The sequence below is a fragment of the Centropristis striata genome, chromosome 7 (assembly GCF_030273125.1).
Source record: "Centropristis striata isolate RG_2023a ecotype Rhode Island chromosome 7, C.striata_1.0, whole genome shotgun sequence".
Lineage (NCBI taxonomy): Eukaryota > Metazoa > Chordata > Actinopteri > Perciformes > Serranidae > Centropristis > Centropristis striata.
The window spans coordinates 35998760-36014846 of record NC_081523.1 but is presented as its reverse complement, the minus strand read 5'-3'; the positions used below and the strand labels follow the sequence as shown (position 1 = coordinate 36014846).

The 16087-nt window shown below is 38.9% G+C and overlaps 1 protein-coding gene across 1 annotated transcript in view; it reads left to right on the top strand.

The window, feature by feature from the left end:
- Window positions 1-6105, top strand: part of sh2d3cb (SH2 domain containing 3Cb) — a 138806-nt gene extending 132701 nt beyond the window's left edge. The window contains exons 13-15 of the mRNA XM_059337451.1: window positions 2443-2554; window positions 3258-3464; window positions 5182-6105. Of these exons, the coding sequence (XP_059193434.1) occupies window positions 2443-2554; window positions 3258-3464; window positions 5182-5351 (489 nt within the window). The 3' untranslated portion in view covers window positions 5352-6105. The remainder of the gene's footprint in view (window positions 1-2442; window positions 2555-3257; window positions 3465-5181) is intronic.
- Window positions 6106-16087: the final 9982 nt, after the last annotated feature.

Here is a 16087-nt window from a genome sequence, read left to right as displayed (position 1 = left end):
TTGTGTAGTTTAATCAAGTTTTACTTTAAACTGGGTTTAAGACACTGGGTACCTTTATTGACCCGGTACGGTAGAAAGTTGAAGATGGGGTGCAGGTCAGGAGTCACCATAGACCCACAGGAGTCACTTGCAGGTTGGATGTTCTTGCGGGATTTTGAAGTATCTCAATAATGAAGGAAAAAAAAATTCCCCCGAAAAACAGAAAAAAAAAAATTGTCAGAAAAACAGGAAAAAAAATGACTCATTAAAATAGAAATAATTACCCCGAAAAACAAACCAAAAAAAAAATTACTCAGAAAGAGTTTCTTTTTCAAGTGAATGCAATACGCTTCTGTACGCATATAAATAAATAAAAAATCTTAAATAAAAATAGCCTATGAAATAAAATAGGCCAATCTTTTTCTGTAATAAATATATTTATATGAGAAAAGAATAACGAACATTACAAGAGAACTAAATCTGACAAACCCTTGTAACGGCAGCATTTATATAGAAAGATGGACTTTTTTTAACTATATTGGTATATATGCGATATGGGCTAATTCAATATCACATTTAAAAATATATCGATATATTTTTTATATTGATATATCGCCCCGCATCAACTAACACAGTCATGTAGACGTGACACATCACAGAGACCGCAGTTACACCCACATCAGGGTTTCTGATGGAGAGATAGTGGAGACAGATTTGTCTACAGATTTACAAATATGATTGTGATTACATATTTGCAGATTCTTGTACGCATTCACAATCTCAGTACTCATTGAAACATTCTTCTACATTAATGTGCTACCATAATGGCTCCATGGAATGAACTCCATGTTCCCGGTTGAACATGAACGAGGTTACGGTTCATCAAGGTTAAGTTATTGACAAAACCTGCAGCAAAAATTAATCAGGCAACCTGATCTGCCCAGTTAAATGATTTATCTCTATTACAGAACAATAGAAAAACGTTTTGCTTTTTTTTTTGTTAAATGCACTGATTTATAATATTAACATCAGAAGATTTAACAAATTAACAACAAAGTATATCTATCATTTTTTTGTTCGAGACAATTTCCATATCAGATTAAACACATTTGAATAATAATACGATATTTTTTTAATTATTTTAATAATGTTGCTAAGGAAATTTTCCAGTGTTTTGCTTTTATTCTGTATTTTTTTGTACTGTATTTTTATTTGTAAAACTTTGGTTTATACATTAGTACTGAACTAAGGATTAAGCAGGTACCACAACAATGGTAGGAATAGAACCAGGTGACCAGGCAGCCTTTTTTTCATACAGTATATAATGCATCGAAAAATATAGAATAAAATATGAAATATAATACAAGAAAATATATGAAATACAACAATTTAAGAAACAAGAAATTATATAAAACAAAATAAGAAAATATATAAAATACTGAAATAAAAAACAAGAAAATACATAAAGCACAAAAGAATGAAAATTATATAAAACAAAATAAGAAAATATATAAAATTCTGAAATAATAAACAAGAAGATATATAAAGCACAAAAGACTAAAAAATTTATAAAACAAAATAAGAAAATATATAAAATACTGAAATATAAAACAAGAAAATATATAAAGTACAAAAGAATAAAAATGACATAAAACAAAATAAGAAAATATATAAAATACTGGAATATAAAAACAAGAAAATATAAAAACCACAAAAAAATGTAATTATAAAAACAAAATAAGAAAATATATAAAATACTGGAATATATAAACAAGAAAATATAAAAATCACAAAAAATAAAATTATAAAAACAAAATAAGAAAATATATAAAATACTGGAATATATAAACAAGAAAATTTAAAAATCACAAAAAATAAAATTATAAAAAACAAGATAAGAAAATATATAAAATACTGAAATAAAAAACAAGAAAATATTTTAAGGACAAAAGAATAAAAATTATATAAAACAAAATAAGAAAATATATAAAATACTGGAATATAAAAACAAGAAAATATAAAAATCACAAAAAATAAAATTATAAAAACAAAATAAGAAAATATATAAAATACTGGAATATATAAACAAGAAAATTTAAAAAGCACAAAAAATTTAATTATAAAAACAAAATAAGAAAATATATAAAATACTGGAAAATATAAACAAGAAAATATAAAAACCACAAAAAAATTAAATTATAAAAACAAAATAAGAAAATATATAAAATACTGGAATATATAAACAAGAAAATATAAAAATCACAAAAAATTAAATTATAAAAACAAAATAAGAAAATATATAAAATACTGGAATATATAAACAAGAAAATATAAAAATCACAAAAAATAAAATTATAAAAAACAAGATAAGAAAATATTTAAAATACTGAAATAAAAAACATACACAATATACTAAAACTGAGCCAGGTTTTAATGGTCACGTCATGTTTTTCTGTCTGCCAGGTGTCCCGTCTGGAGCAGACCTGGACTGCTTTGCGGCAGCGGCACACAGAGGGCGCCATCCTCTACGAGAAAACCCTGAGGCCGTTCATGAAGAGTCTGAACGACGGGAGGGGTAGGGGTCCTGCTCTCAGGGTTATAATAGCTTTGGATATTTCATTAGTTTTAGTTTTAGTTTCGTTGTGAATTTTTGTTTCCAAAAAAAGTTAGTTTTAATTAGTTTTTAGAGTCAGTTTGCTCCACTGGAAGGGCAGTTTTCTTGTTTTCTCCACTATAAGATCATTTAAAGGGCACATTATCTCGTTTTTTTTCGCGGAAAGGACACTTTATATTGTTTCTCCACTGTAAGATCATTTTAGAGGGCACTTTATCTTTTTTTCTCCGTGTAAGAGTATTTTAGTGGGCGGTTTTTCCTGTTTTTTCCACTGTAAGAGCACTTAAGGAGGCACTTTATGTTGTTTTCTCCACTAGAAGGGCAGTTTATCTTGGGGTTTTTTCTACTGGAAGGGCAGTTTATCTTGTTTTCTCCACTGGAAGGGCACTTAATCTTCATTTTTTTCCACTGGAAGGGCACTTTGTCTTGTTTTCTCCACTGAAAGGGCAGTTTTTGCTTTTTTTTCTCCACTGGAAGATCATTTAGAGGAGATATGGTGTTTAGTACATCTGGCAGCTGCTGTTTTTTTACCGTAAAAACAACATTTTTTTTTTAACAGTGTAGTTTTCGTTATTTGGTTTTGGTTAACTATAATAACCTTGCCTGCTGTCTGTAGAGCACACCATCCTTTAAAGCAGAAACACTGACTGTGTCTGTCCCGCAGAGAGCTGTCCACTGTCCAGCACCACCTTCCCCCACGTCGTGCCCCTCCTGTCCCTGCTGGAGAAGAGTGTGGCGGTGGGCGAGGGGGCGGAGCCATGGGAGACGGTGGAAGCCGGGGTGGACGTGGTCATGTTCCACCTGGGGGCAGCCAGGACCATCGCTCAGCTGGGGGGCATCTACCGCTCCAACACCGAGAGCAAACTGCAAGGTGACTGTCCTGTCTGTCGCAATGACTTTTTTTCAAATTTTGGACTGAAAAATATTGTGTTTTTCTGTCATTTCTGGAAAAGCCACCCAACTACGTGTATCAACAGACTATAATAAGACTACTTTGAGAGTATCGGGGCATTTAAAAGTTTTAAGACATTTTTTTAAATATGATATATAGATGACATTTTTGGACATCCCAAAATATGGTCATTTCTGGTCATATTATGCTCTAATATATATCAACAGACTATAAATGACCCATTTTAAGCAGTTTTAGGCTATTTAAAATTTGACCAATTTTGATCAAACGTTACATCATAACTGAATTATTCTGAATAACCAGGTCAAATATTAAGATAAAGATCTTGGTCTGGCTGGTGTGCATTTGTTTCAGATGCAAGTAAAATATAACAAATTTGATTGGAATAGAAGAGAGAGATGTATATTATAATGTGTATATTATGTATATTTATCTTGTTTTCCTCCACTGTAAGGGGCAGTTTTCTTGTTTTCTCCGCTAGAAGGGCACTTTATCTTGTGGGTTTTTGCGCTGAAAGGGCAGTTTTACTTGTTTTCTCCATTGGAAGGGCATTTTTCCTTTTTTATCCACTGTAAGATCATTTAAAGGGCACTTTATCTTGTTTTTTTCAGCTGGAAGGATACTTTATATTGTTTTCTCCACTGTAAGAGCATTTAAGAAGGCTCTTTATCTTTTTTTCCCTGTGTAAGAGTATTTTAGTGGGCAGTTTTTCCTGTTTTTTCCACTGTAAGAGCATTTAAGGAGGCACTTTATGTTGTTTTCAACACTAGAAGGGCACTTTATCTTGGGGTTTTTTTCCACTGGAAGGGCAGTTTTGATTGTTTTCTCCACTGGAAGGGCAGTTTTTCCTTTTTTTTCTCCACCGTAAGATCGTTTAAAGGGCACATTATCTTGTTTTCTCCACTGTAAGAGCATTTAAGAAGGCACTTTATCTTTTTTTCCAGTGTAAGAGTATTTTAGTGGGCAGTTTTTCCTGTTTTTTCCACTGTAAGAGCATTTAAGGAGGCACTTTATGTTGTTTTCTCCACTGGAAGGGCAGTTTTTCCTTTTTTTTCTCCACCGTAAGATCGTTTAAAGGGCACATTATCTTGTTTTCTCCACTGTAAGAGCATTTAAGAAGGCACTTTATCTTTTTTTCCAGTGTAAGAGTATTTTAGTGGGCAGTTTTTCCTGTTTTTTCCACTGTAAGAGCATTTAAGGAGGCACTTTATGTTGTTTTCTCCACTAGAAGGGCACTTTATCTTGGGTTTTCTGTTCCACTGGAAAGGCAGTTTTACTTGTTTTCTCCACTGGAAGGGCAGTTTTTCCTTTTTTTCTCCACCGTAAGATCATTTAAAGGGCACATTATCTTGTTTTTTTCTGCTGGAAGGACACTTTATATTGTTTTCTCCACTGTAGGATAATTTAGAGGGCACTTTATATTGTTTTCTCCACTATAAGATCATTTTATCTTGTTGTTTTCAGTTGGAAAGGCACTTAATATTGTCCTCCCCACAGTAACAGCATTTTAGACTTGACTTTATCTTGTTTTCTCCACTGGAGGGGCATTTAAGAAGGCACCTTATCTTCCCCGAGGGGGAAGTTTTGCAGCTTTTTTTTCTAAATGGGGGCAACAAGGGGGTAATTATCAGCAGATTGTAAACTCTGATGTGCTGATGTGCTGTGGATGTTGCAGGTTTCGAGGAGCAGCCGGAGGTCTTGGAGCTCTTCCTGACCGACTTCCAGATGAGGCTGCTGTGGGGGAGCAGGGGAGCCGCGGAGAGCCAGGCGCTGCGATACGCCAAGTTTGATCAGGTGCTGACCGCCCTGTCCAACAGGCTGGAACCGCCCGTCCGGCCTCGCTGACCCCGGGCCGGTTTTTAAACAGCTTTGGTTTGTCCGGGATGAGCTCCCCGTCACGTTCTCATTCCTACATGGGACTGTCGTCTGCTGGACTGTCTCCAGATCTGGTGCCTGGCTCCGGAGCAGCTGGAAGGCGGTTAAAAAGGGAGAGCGGGATGATGTTTTCCAGCCACAAGTACACTTTATCGAGCATCGAGAGTCTAGAGTCAGATTCCAGTTCAAAAGCACATCAGTATGGATATTTTCAGTGCAGTTTAAATGGACTTCCACACCAAGAATAATCACTATATGGAGAACTATAACTGTGAGCATTCACAATGATGAATCATGATGTTCTGGAGCACTAAGAGCATACCATGCACTCCAGCATCAGAGTCCTGCATGTCACTCATCTTCTGCATTATTGTGCTTCTGAATAATATTAACCCTCTGAACCACCAACTCGCTGGTCTGAAAAATACGCCGTTTATCGTAGAAAGTAACTGACATTATTGCCGGAGTTTGAACTTTCCAACGGATCGTTATGAGAGTCTCCATTAGAAAAAATGACCAAAACTTGTGTTAAAATGTTGATATTTGTCTCAGAATCTCTTTATTCTCCATGTGTCATTTAAAACAAAGCGTCTGCATGAACCAGATCCTGTTAAAACATTAAATTCTGCTCCTCAGAGACACTGTGAAGACATGATTGATTCTGCTGAGACCAACGGTCACGAGACAAATATTCACTGAGAATCTGTTTACACAAAGCAGAGAGGAGAGGACAGGAGAGGCTGTTTACACAGAGCAGAGAGGAGAGGACAGGAGAGGCTGTTTACACAGAGCAGAGAGGAGAGGACAGGAGAGGCTGGGAACATGACAATACTTCAATATGGACAACATGTGGAGACACAATTTATTTTCCAACTTTCGGGACACTTGTGGGCACTTGGAAAATGTTTATATACAAATTCCATTTTAATCCGATTAAAACATTTTGAAAAATTTTAGAGAACTTTTTTTTCTGATTTCTGTCATTCTTACTGTATTATTCTTCACAGAGACATGTTTGAGTTGTTCCCACTTCTAGCTGCAGGATTTATAGATTTTATATAGAAAGACGAGCAGAAACAGCTTCTTTTTTTTTTTAAATGTATTGAACAATTGAAAATACAAACTCTCAACGAGGATAATAATAGTTATTTAAAAAAAAGTGCAAAAAAAAAAGAAAAAGTAAATAGGGTATTCAAGAAACAAAAAGACACATATTATCAGGCCTTTAGTATGACAGAAAAACGGAACAGTAAAATAATAAAATAAAAATAATAACTTAATTTAATGGCATATTTGCTTTTTTAAGGGATAAGAAAAATTATTAAAATTCATTAATAAAACCAGAGGAAGGAAGGCTTAGAATTTCTCCACTTTGCACAATGAATATGATATTCACCCAAAAGAATTATGTTTATGGGGTCTGAAACAGATAGGATTAAATTATCCATATAAAAAAATATGATCTAGTTCAAATGATAATAGTTTTTAAAGGAATCCATTTTTTTATGTTACACCAAAAACATTTTGTGATAGGACAGAAGAAAAACAGATGTTCCAAAGTTTCATTTTCACTATTACAAAAGGAACATGATGATGATTGATGATGATATACCAAGTAAAACTGGAGACAAGCTCAAATATATTTAGTATAAAATGAAAGAACAGGATGTAACCCTCTTATATGTAATATTTGCAACCTTTGTTCACATTTGCAACATTTAAAAATCTTTATTGAGCATGATAGTGTTTTGAAAGTAAAAAAAGATTCAAAATCACATTTTATGTTAGACTAAAGGACTAAAAAAGACACAAAATGACTAAAAAGACACAAGATGACAAAAAAAATGCCTAAAAATGGAACTATTAGTTAACTTTGGAAGCCCTCATCTCGTGCTGTTCTCGGTGTCACATGTCCATGGAAAAAGGACTAAAAAAGAGGATTTCATGATCCTATTTGTGAGCAATTATTTGTCATGTAAAGGTAGTAGAAGACCCTAGTTGTGGATCAGAGGGTTAAAAGTGTCAGAGGATTTAATCTTCCCCATAATGAACCAAAATGTGAATGGAAGATGTGGGTGTAAAATGTGATGCTGTGCCAGTGTTCGGGGTTTCTCTCTAGCTTCTGTTCTGAAGAATAAAAAACAGGAAGTTTGTTTTGTTTTCATCGATGAGGCCGAGCCTCCATCTGTCTTCATGTTTCAGTCTGGTTGAAGGCTGGACCTTCTTAAATCTATTACTGTATGTCATATTGTACAACCCAATAACAGAATAACGTTTTATCTACTGTTCCATTTATTATTATTATTATTATTATCATTATGTTTATGTGTTAATCATGAGAATTTTCTAATCTGAAGTGAATATTTCATGTAATCTGTGCTGGGGTCAGTTTTAGTTTTTCATTTCCTTCAAAATAAAAGCTCTTCACTTTATCACACTTACTGTATCTCAATACTTTGGGAAATGGAAGTGATTGAACTAAAACTGATCCTGATCACACAAGTAGCGCACACAGGTACGGAGCATTTCTACTCGAGTATTAATGTCTAATATTTATCTGAAATGTGAAATGTAAATAAACATGTTTACCTCACTGTCACGCCACTTTATTAACTGGATTTATCGTAAACAACCGTCAGTTTTATTTAACGTCATTTATAAAGCGCTTTTCATACATAGAAATGTAACACAAAAAGTGCTTTACAAAAAACAAAAACAAAAACAGACAATAAAAATTACAAACCCACCCCTCCCATCCCCACATGCATACACATACAGTACAGGCCAAAAGTTTGGACACACCTTCTCATTCAATGCGTTTCCTTTATTTTCATGACTATTGACATTGTAGATTCATCAAAACTATTAATGAACACATGTGGAATTATGTACTTAACAAAAAAGTGTGAAATAACTGAAAACATGTCTTATATTCTAGTAAGCAAAGGGTGGTTACTTTGAGGAATCTAAAATACAAGACATGTTTTCAGTTATTTCACACTTTTTTGTTAAGTACATAATTCCATATGTGTTCATTCATAGTTTTGATGCCTTCAGTGAGAATCTACAATGTAAATAGTCATGAAAATAAAGAAAAACGCATTGAATGAGAAGGTGTGTCCAAACTTTTGGCCTGTACTGTACATGTACACACACGCACATAGACACGTACACACACAAACACACAAAGCACATATTGATTGACAGTGTAGAGACACGGCAAGGCACCGAGGATCCAGATGAGGAAAAAGCAACCTGTGGGAGCCTCCACACTGAGAGGTGGCAGAGCCCACAGCCATAGAGGACGCCATCACAGAGACCACCAGGACCCGGGGAGACCGGGGCGGACTCCACACATGGTGCAGAGCTGCCCAGTCCCCCGGGCCCAGGGAATCTCCAAGACCACATCCCCACGGGCAGACCCAACACACACCCCAGTGAGGAGACCCCCATGAGGAAACACTGGAGATAAAAACTAAAAGACTAAAAGACAACAGGACAGGATAAAAACTAAAAGATGTCATGAACCGGCTCATAGATCATGACAAAAACAAGGGAGACCACTCATGTATTCAAGTTATAAGAAAATAATGTTTATTTAATTAATTGAAAACACAATTCATCATCGTCATTTTGTGTCTTTTTTGTTCATTTTGTGCCTTTTTGTGTCTTTTTAGTCATTTTGTGTCTTTTTTTGTCATTTTGTGCCTTTTTGTGTCTTTTTAGTCATTTTGTGTCTTTTTTGTCATTCTGTGCCTTTTGTGTCTTTTTTTTTTTAGTCATTTTGTGTCTTTTTTTGTCATTTTGTGCCTTTTGTGTCTTTTTAGTCATTTTGTGTCTTTTTTTGGTAATTTTGTGTCTTTTTTTTGCCATTTTGTGTCTTTTTTTAGTCATTTGTCTTTTTTGGTCATTTTGTGTCTTTTTTTTGCCATTTTGTGTCTTTTTTAAGTAATTTGTCTTTTTTGGTCATTTTGTGTCTTTTTTAGTCCTTTAGTCCAACATAAAATGTGATTTTGAATCCTTTTTTTACTTTCAAAACACTATCATGCTCAATAAAGATTTTTCAAAGATTATTATTTTTTTGCCATTTTTGCTTTATCGAAAGTGATAGATAGAAAGGGGGAGACAGAGGGGAGGACATGCGGCAAAGGGACCTGAGGCTGGATTCGAACCCGGGTCCGCCGTAGGAAGGACTCAGCCTTAATGGTACGTGCTCTACCAGTGTGAGCCACCGGTACACCCTCAATAAAGAATTTTAAATGTTGCAAATGTGAACAAAGGTTGCAAATATAACATATAAGAGGGTTCCATCCAGTTCTATCATTTTATACTAAATATATTTGAGCTTGTCTCCAGTTTTACTTTTACTAATATCATCATCAAACTGAAACTGGCCTCATGGAGTTTACAGCCAGAACTTTAGAGGTAAATTTACAGTAGGGCTCCACGCTGCTTTGTTTTCTAGTCTGGATGTCATGAAGAAGTCTGGATTTGGAGCTTTTGGAGACTCCAGAGGGTTAAATGTGACACGTTTATTGCGAAATGATCAAATTAATTTGTTGCCATATTGCAACTTTTTGCATATATGGAAGTAAACTGATCCAGAGTTTAGATTCAGATACATTTGTAACTTAACTATATCATCTGGATTATAAAATCACAGCACCTGCTTAGAAATTACGATATTATTATTATTATTATTATTATTATTATTATTACTATTATTATTAATTATATATTGGGCCACTTTTGTGTACATTTCTTTACAATAAGTGCCCTGAAACTGTGTCTGGGTGATCTAGGCATAAATTAATTAAAAAATACATATAAATTTGATTAAATAAATAAATAAAAAATGGTAGTAATTCAATGAATATCATCAAATGAAATGTATTAAATTGAAAAACAGTTTATAGGACTTTAGCAGCAATTTTCAATAATCCCACTGTCAATTATTCTTTTGTTTTAATACATTAAATAAAAATTGTATATTGATTAATACAATTTTGAAGGATTTTTTCTAAAGCAAAAATATTTCCATTATTTAAGTAATTTTAGGTGATAAAAAACAAATGAAAACATTTGCAGCATCTTAGGAAATACTTTATGAGGGCTAAAAGACCATTTCTACATAAATAGCACCCTCTGCTGTATAAATTACATTTTCTACAATTTTTTTTCTTTTTCTTCACTGTATTTTATTTCAATCGTCAATTATTTAAACATCAAATTCTAATAAAGGTGTTTAAAAAATAAAAGTTATTTAATTAGTCGCCAATAAAATAGCTGTTTTCTATACTTTTAAATCAATGCTTCTATTCTTTTTTATTCAATTCTACCATTTAGTGTAAATAAGTAAGTAAATAATAAGTAGTATAAGTATATAAAAATTTGTTTTAATATCTCCATATTTTGCGACCGAGTATAGGGGCCACATTTAGACTTTTTTTTTATTTACGATTAAAGTTGTAAATATTGAATTAATTACGAGAATAAAGTAAAAAATATTAATTAAATTACGAGAAAGTCGTAAATATCTAATAAATTAGAAGAGGAGTGTTGTTAAAAATGAGCCATGGAGCATTTTGTAGAAATGTTCTTTAAGATAAGTTTCACAAACAAGAACATACTAAATATTTTGGCACATCAGCATCACATTATCATAAGTATAAGGACTTTTAAAAGAATATGCAAGAAATTGCATCTTTTCCGCATAAGGAATCAGACGGATTTGGAGGAAATTGCTGCTTTTGTGCCTACCAATAATGTACGAGTTTATTTTCGTAATGAATTCAATATTTTCCACTCTATTCTCGTAATGAATTCAATATTTTCAACGTTATTCTCGTAATTAATTCAATATTTACGACTTTATTCTCGTAATTAATTAAATATTTTTGACTTTATTCTCGTTATTAATTAAATATTTACGACTTCATTCTCGTAATTATTTCATCCATCCATCCATCCATTCTCGTCCGCTTATCCGGGGCCGGGTCGCGGGGGCAGCAGGCTAAGCAGGGCATTCCAGGCGCCCCTCTCCCCAGCCACAACGTCCAGCTCCTCCTGGGGGACCCCGAGGCGTTCCCAGGCCAGGCGAGAGATATAATCCCTCCACCGTGTTCTGGGTCTTCCCCGGGGCCTCCTACCAGTTGGACGTGCCCGGAACACCTCTAACGGGAGGCGCCCGGGAGGCATCCTTACCAGATGCCCAAACCACCTCAACTGGCTCCTTTCGACGCGAAGGAGCAGCGGCTCTACTCCGAGCTCCCTCCGGATGTCTGAGCTCCTCACCCTATCTCTAAGGCTGAGCCCAGCCACCCTACGGAGGAAGCTCATTTCGGCCGCTTGTACCCGCGATCTCATTCTTTCGGTCACTACCCAAAGCTCATGACCATAGGTGAGGGTTGGAACGTAGATGGACCGGTAAATCGAGAGCTTTGCCTTCAGGCTCAGCTCCTTCTTCACCACGACGGTCCGGTACAACGCCCGCATCACTGCTGACGCTGCACCAAACCGCCTGTCCATCTCACGCTCCATTCTACCCTCACTCGTGAACAAGACCCCGAGATACTTGAACTCCTTCGCTTGAGGCAGTACCTCTCTCCCCACCCAGAGGGGGCAGTCCACCGTTTTCCGGCAGAGAACCATGGCCTCAGACTTGGAGGTGCTGACTCTCATCCCAACCGCTTCACACTCGGCTGCAAACCGCCCCAGTGAGTGCTGGAGGTCCCGGCTTGATGAAGCCAAAAGAACCACATCATCTGCAAAAAGCAGAGATGCAATTCTGAGGTCACCAAACCGGATCCCTTCCTCCCCCCGGCTGCGCCTTGAGATCCTGTCCATGAAGACCACGAACAGAATCGGAGACAAGGGGCAACCCTGGCGGAGGCCAACACCCACCGGGAACGTGTTTGACGTTGTGCCGAGTATGCGGACACTGCTCTCACTTTGGTTATATAGGGACCGGATAGCTCGTTGCAACGAGCCCGGTACCCCATACTCCCGCAGTACCCCCCACAAGACTCCCCGAGGGACACGGTCATAAGCCTTCTCCAAATCCACAAAACACATGTAGACTGGATGGGCAAACTCCCATGCCCCCTCCAGAAGCCTCGCAAGGGTAAAGAGCTGGTCCGCTGTTCCACGGCCAGGACGAAAGCCGCATTGTTCCTCCTGAATCTGCGGTTCGACAATCGGCCGGAGCCTCCTTTCCAGCACCCTGGAGTAGACTTTCCCGGGGAGGCTGAGAAGTGTAATTCCACGGTAATTGGAACACACCCTCCGGTCCCCCTTTTTGAAAATGGGAACCACCACCCCGGTCTGCCAATCCACAGGCACTGTCCCAGACCTCCACGCGACACTGAAGAGGCGTGTCAACCATGACAGCCCAACAATGTCCAGAGCCTTCAGCATCTCAGGGCGAATCTCATCCAACCCTGGCGCCTTGCCACCGGGCAGCTTTTTAACTACCTCGGCGACCTCGGCCAGGGATATTGATGAGTCTTCCCCTGAGTCTTCAGACTCTGCCTCCTCTACGGAGGACGTTTTGGCTGGATTAAGGAGTTCCTCAAAGTGTTCTTTCCACCGTCTAAGGACATCCCCAGGTCGGGTCAGCAGGTCTCCTCCCCCGCTGAACACAGCTTGGGCCAAGCCCTGCTTTCCCTTCCTGAGTCGCCTGACGGTTTTCCAGAACCTCTTTGAGGCCGACCGAAAGTCCTCCTCCATGGCCTCCCCGAATTCCTCCCATACCCGAGTTTTTGCTTCAGCGACTGCCGCAGCTGCAGCCCTTCTGGCCGAACGGTACCTGTCTGCTGATTCCAGAGACCCCTCGGCCAGCCAAGACCGAAAGGCCTCCTTCTTCAGCTTGACGGCCTCCCTCACCGCTGGTGTCCACCAGCGGGTTCTTGGGTTGCCGCCACGACAGGCACCGACGGCCTTCAGGCCACAGCTCCTACCAGCCGCGTCAACAATTGAGGCTTTGAACATGGCCCATTCGGACTCCATGTCCCCAGCCTCACCCGGGATGTTGGAGAAATTCTTCCGGAGGCGTGAGTTGAAGACCCTGCAGACAGGGGCCTCTGCCAGACGTTCCCAGTTCACCCTCACTACGCGTTTGGGTTTGCCAGGTCTGTCTAGCATCCTCCCCCGCCACCTGATCCAACTCACCACCAGGTGGTGATCAGTTGACAGCTCTGCTCCTCTCTTCACCCGAGTGTCCAAAACATGCGGCCGCAGATCAGACGATACGATAATAAAATCGATCATCGATCTTTGGCCTAGAGTGCTCTGGTACCAGGTACACTTATGAACAACTCTATGCTCGAACATGGTGTTCGTTATGGACAATCCGTGACTAGCACAGAAGTCCAATAACAGAACACCACTCGGGTTTAGATCGGGCAGGCCGTTCCTCCCAATCACCCCCCTCCAGGTACCATCATCGTTACCCACGTGAGCGTTGAAGTCTCCCAGAAGAACAATAGAGTCCCCAGATGGTACCCCTTCCAGGACACCACCCAGAGACTCCAAGAAGGCCGGGTACTCCGAACTGCTGTTTGGTGCATAAGCACAAACAACAGTCAGAGACCTTCTCCCTGCGACTTGCAGCCGCAAGGAGGCGACCCTCTCGTTCCTCGGGGAGAACTCCAACACAGCGGCGCTCAGCCGGGGGCTTGTGAGTATCCCCACACCCGCCCGGCGCCTCTCACCCTGGGCAACTCCGGAAAAGGAGAGAGTCCAGCCTCTCTCCAGGAGTTTGGTTCCAGAGCCCAAGCTATGCGTGGAGGTGAGCCCAACTATTTCTAGCCGGTAACGCTCCACCTCCCGCACAAGCTCGGGCTCCTTCCCCGCCAGCGAGGTGACGTTCCACGTCCCCAGAGCTAGCCGCTGGAGCCGGGGGTCAGCACGCCCAGGTCCCCGCCTTTGCCTGCCGCCCGACTCTCTGTGCACCCGACCCTTATGCCTGAGTCTGCGGGTGGTGGGCCCACAGGTCGGCGGGTCCACGTAGTCTTTTCGGGCTGAGCCCGGCCGAGCCCCGTGGACAAAGGCCCGGCCACCAGACGCTCGCCTGCGTGCTCCCCTCCCGGGTCTGGCTCCAGGAGGGGGCCCCGGTTTACCCGTGCCGGGCGAGGTACACTGATTTAGATGGTCCCGCTTCATAAGGGTCTTTGAATTATTTCAATATTTACGAATTGATCTCTTAATTAATTTAATATTTACGACTTTGTTCTCGTAATTAATTCAATATTTACGACTTTATTCTCATAATTAATTCAATATTTACGACTTGATCTCGTAATGAATTAAATATTGTCGACTTTATTCTCGTTATTAATTCAATATTTACGACTTTATTCTCATAATTAATTTAACATTTACGACTTTATTATCGTAATTAATTCAATATTTACGACTTGATCTCGTAATTAATTCAATATTTACGACTTCATTCTCGTTATTATATAAATATTTATTTTTTAATTATTTTATTTTTTTGTAAATGTGTCCCAAACATAGACTGTATGTTCCCAAATACTCCTTGATAATATTTCTATTTTATTTATTTTTTTCATTTTAAATAAAATACTACATATCCAGGGATAAAATAAAACGTTATTTTTCCCCCCAGATGTTGTGTTGAGCGCATAGACTGTATATAAATAATGGACGTAGTCACCGTGACGTCACCCATTGGTTTGTGGACTGCCCGTTGGAAGCCTCGAGTTCAGCGTTACACTCGTCGCCATCTTGCGTCGCCATCATGTTTCCGATACGCGGAGCAGACCATAATTGGACTGTGGCGGAGCGCGAGGGATCCGACGACACTGACTACAGCCTCTCTACACCGGCAACCCGACTGAGAGAAGCCGCTGCTAATTCAAGTTAGCATTAACTGGAGCATTAACTGGGATGTTAGCTTTGGCTAGCAAAAAAACAAAAACAAAATGTATCTTTCTTACCTCAGAAAACTGAGCAGCGACTCCTTGGAGTGTCTGTTAGTCCAACCAAACGCTGAACAAGACATTTTACTGAACAAAACGTTCAAATAAACTGTCATTAAGTGAAAATATAGTATGAAAGGGTCAAAGTTATGAGACCAAACCGCTAAACGTCCTCTTTTCTATCTATAAAACGTTATATATAACTTTATTGACACGTTGCCGTGGATACGCTCTGCTTCTCTCCTGGTGACGGCTCGCCTTGTCAGTGACCTGTCAATCAAAGCTAGAAACGCCCCAAATCATACGATTCTTTATCTTCTATTTTCTTCTAAATGGGGCCATTATTAGAACTATTGACATCAAATTGTCTTGAAGAAGATTTTTTACTAGCGATTGAGACCATAATGTTGTCCCTGAAAATTTTTTCTGAGGTAATAAATCAAGTGAGAAGTTTTCAAATTTAGCACTGAAATGAATGGGCAGATTTCTTTTGCAGCCAAACTTAGCACCCCCTATTGGAATTTTCGGTGAATTGCAGGCTTTATGCACTTCCTGGTGGCTTCCATGCTCAGGCACGGAGATTGCCGCCTGGTTGAGCGCTGTGCTGTCTGGACTGTGATCCTCCAACGTGTCCAGCGCACTACGCCCCATTTTAGGTGCCTTCTGGGAAATGTAGTTCTTACAGTCACTCCATTACGTGCTTCTGAACGCCTTCCTCTAGGTAGAAAAACTACAAAACTGACCGGCTGTCACCAGAAGACG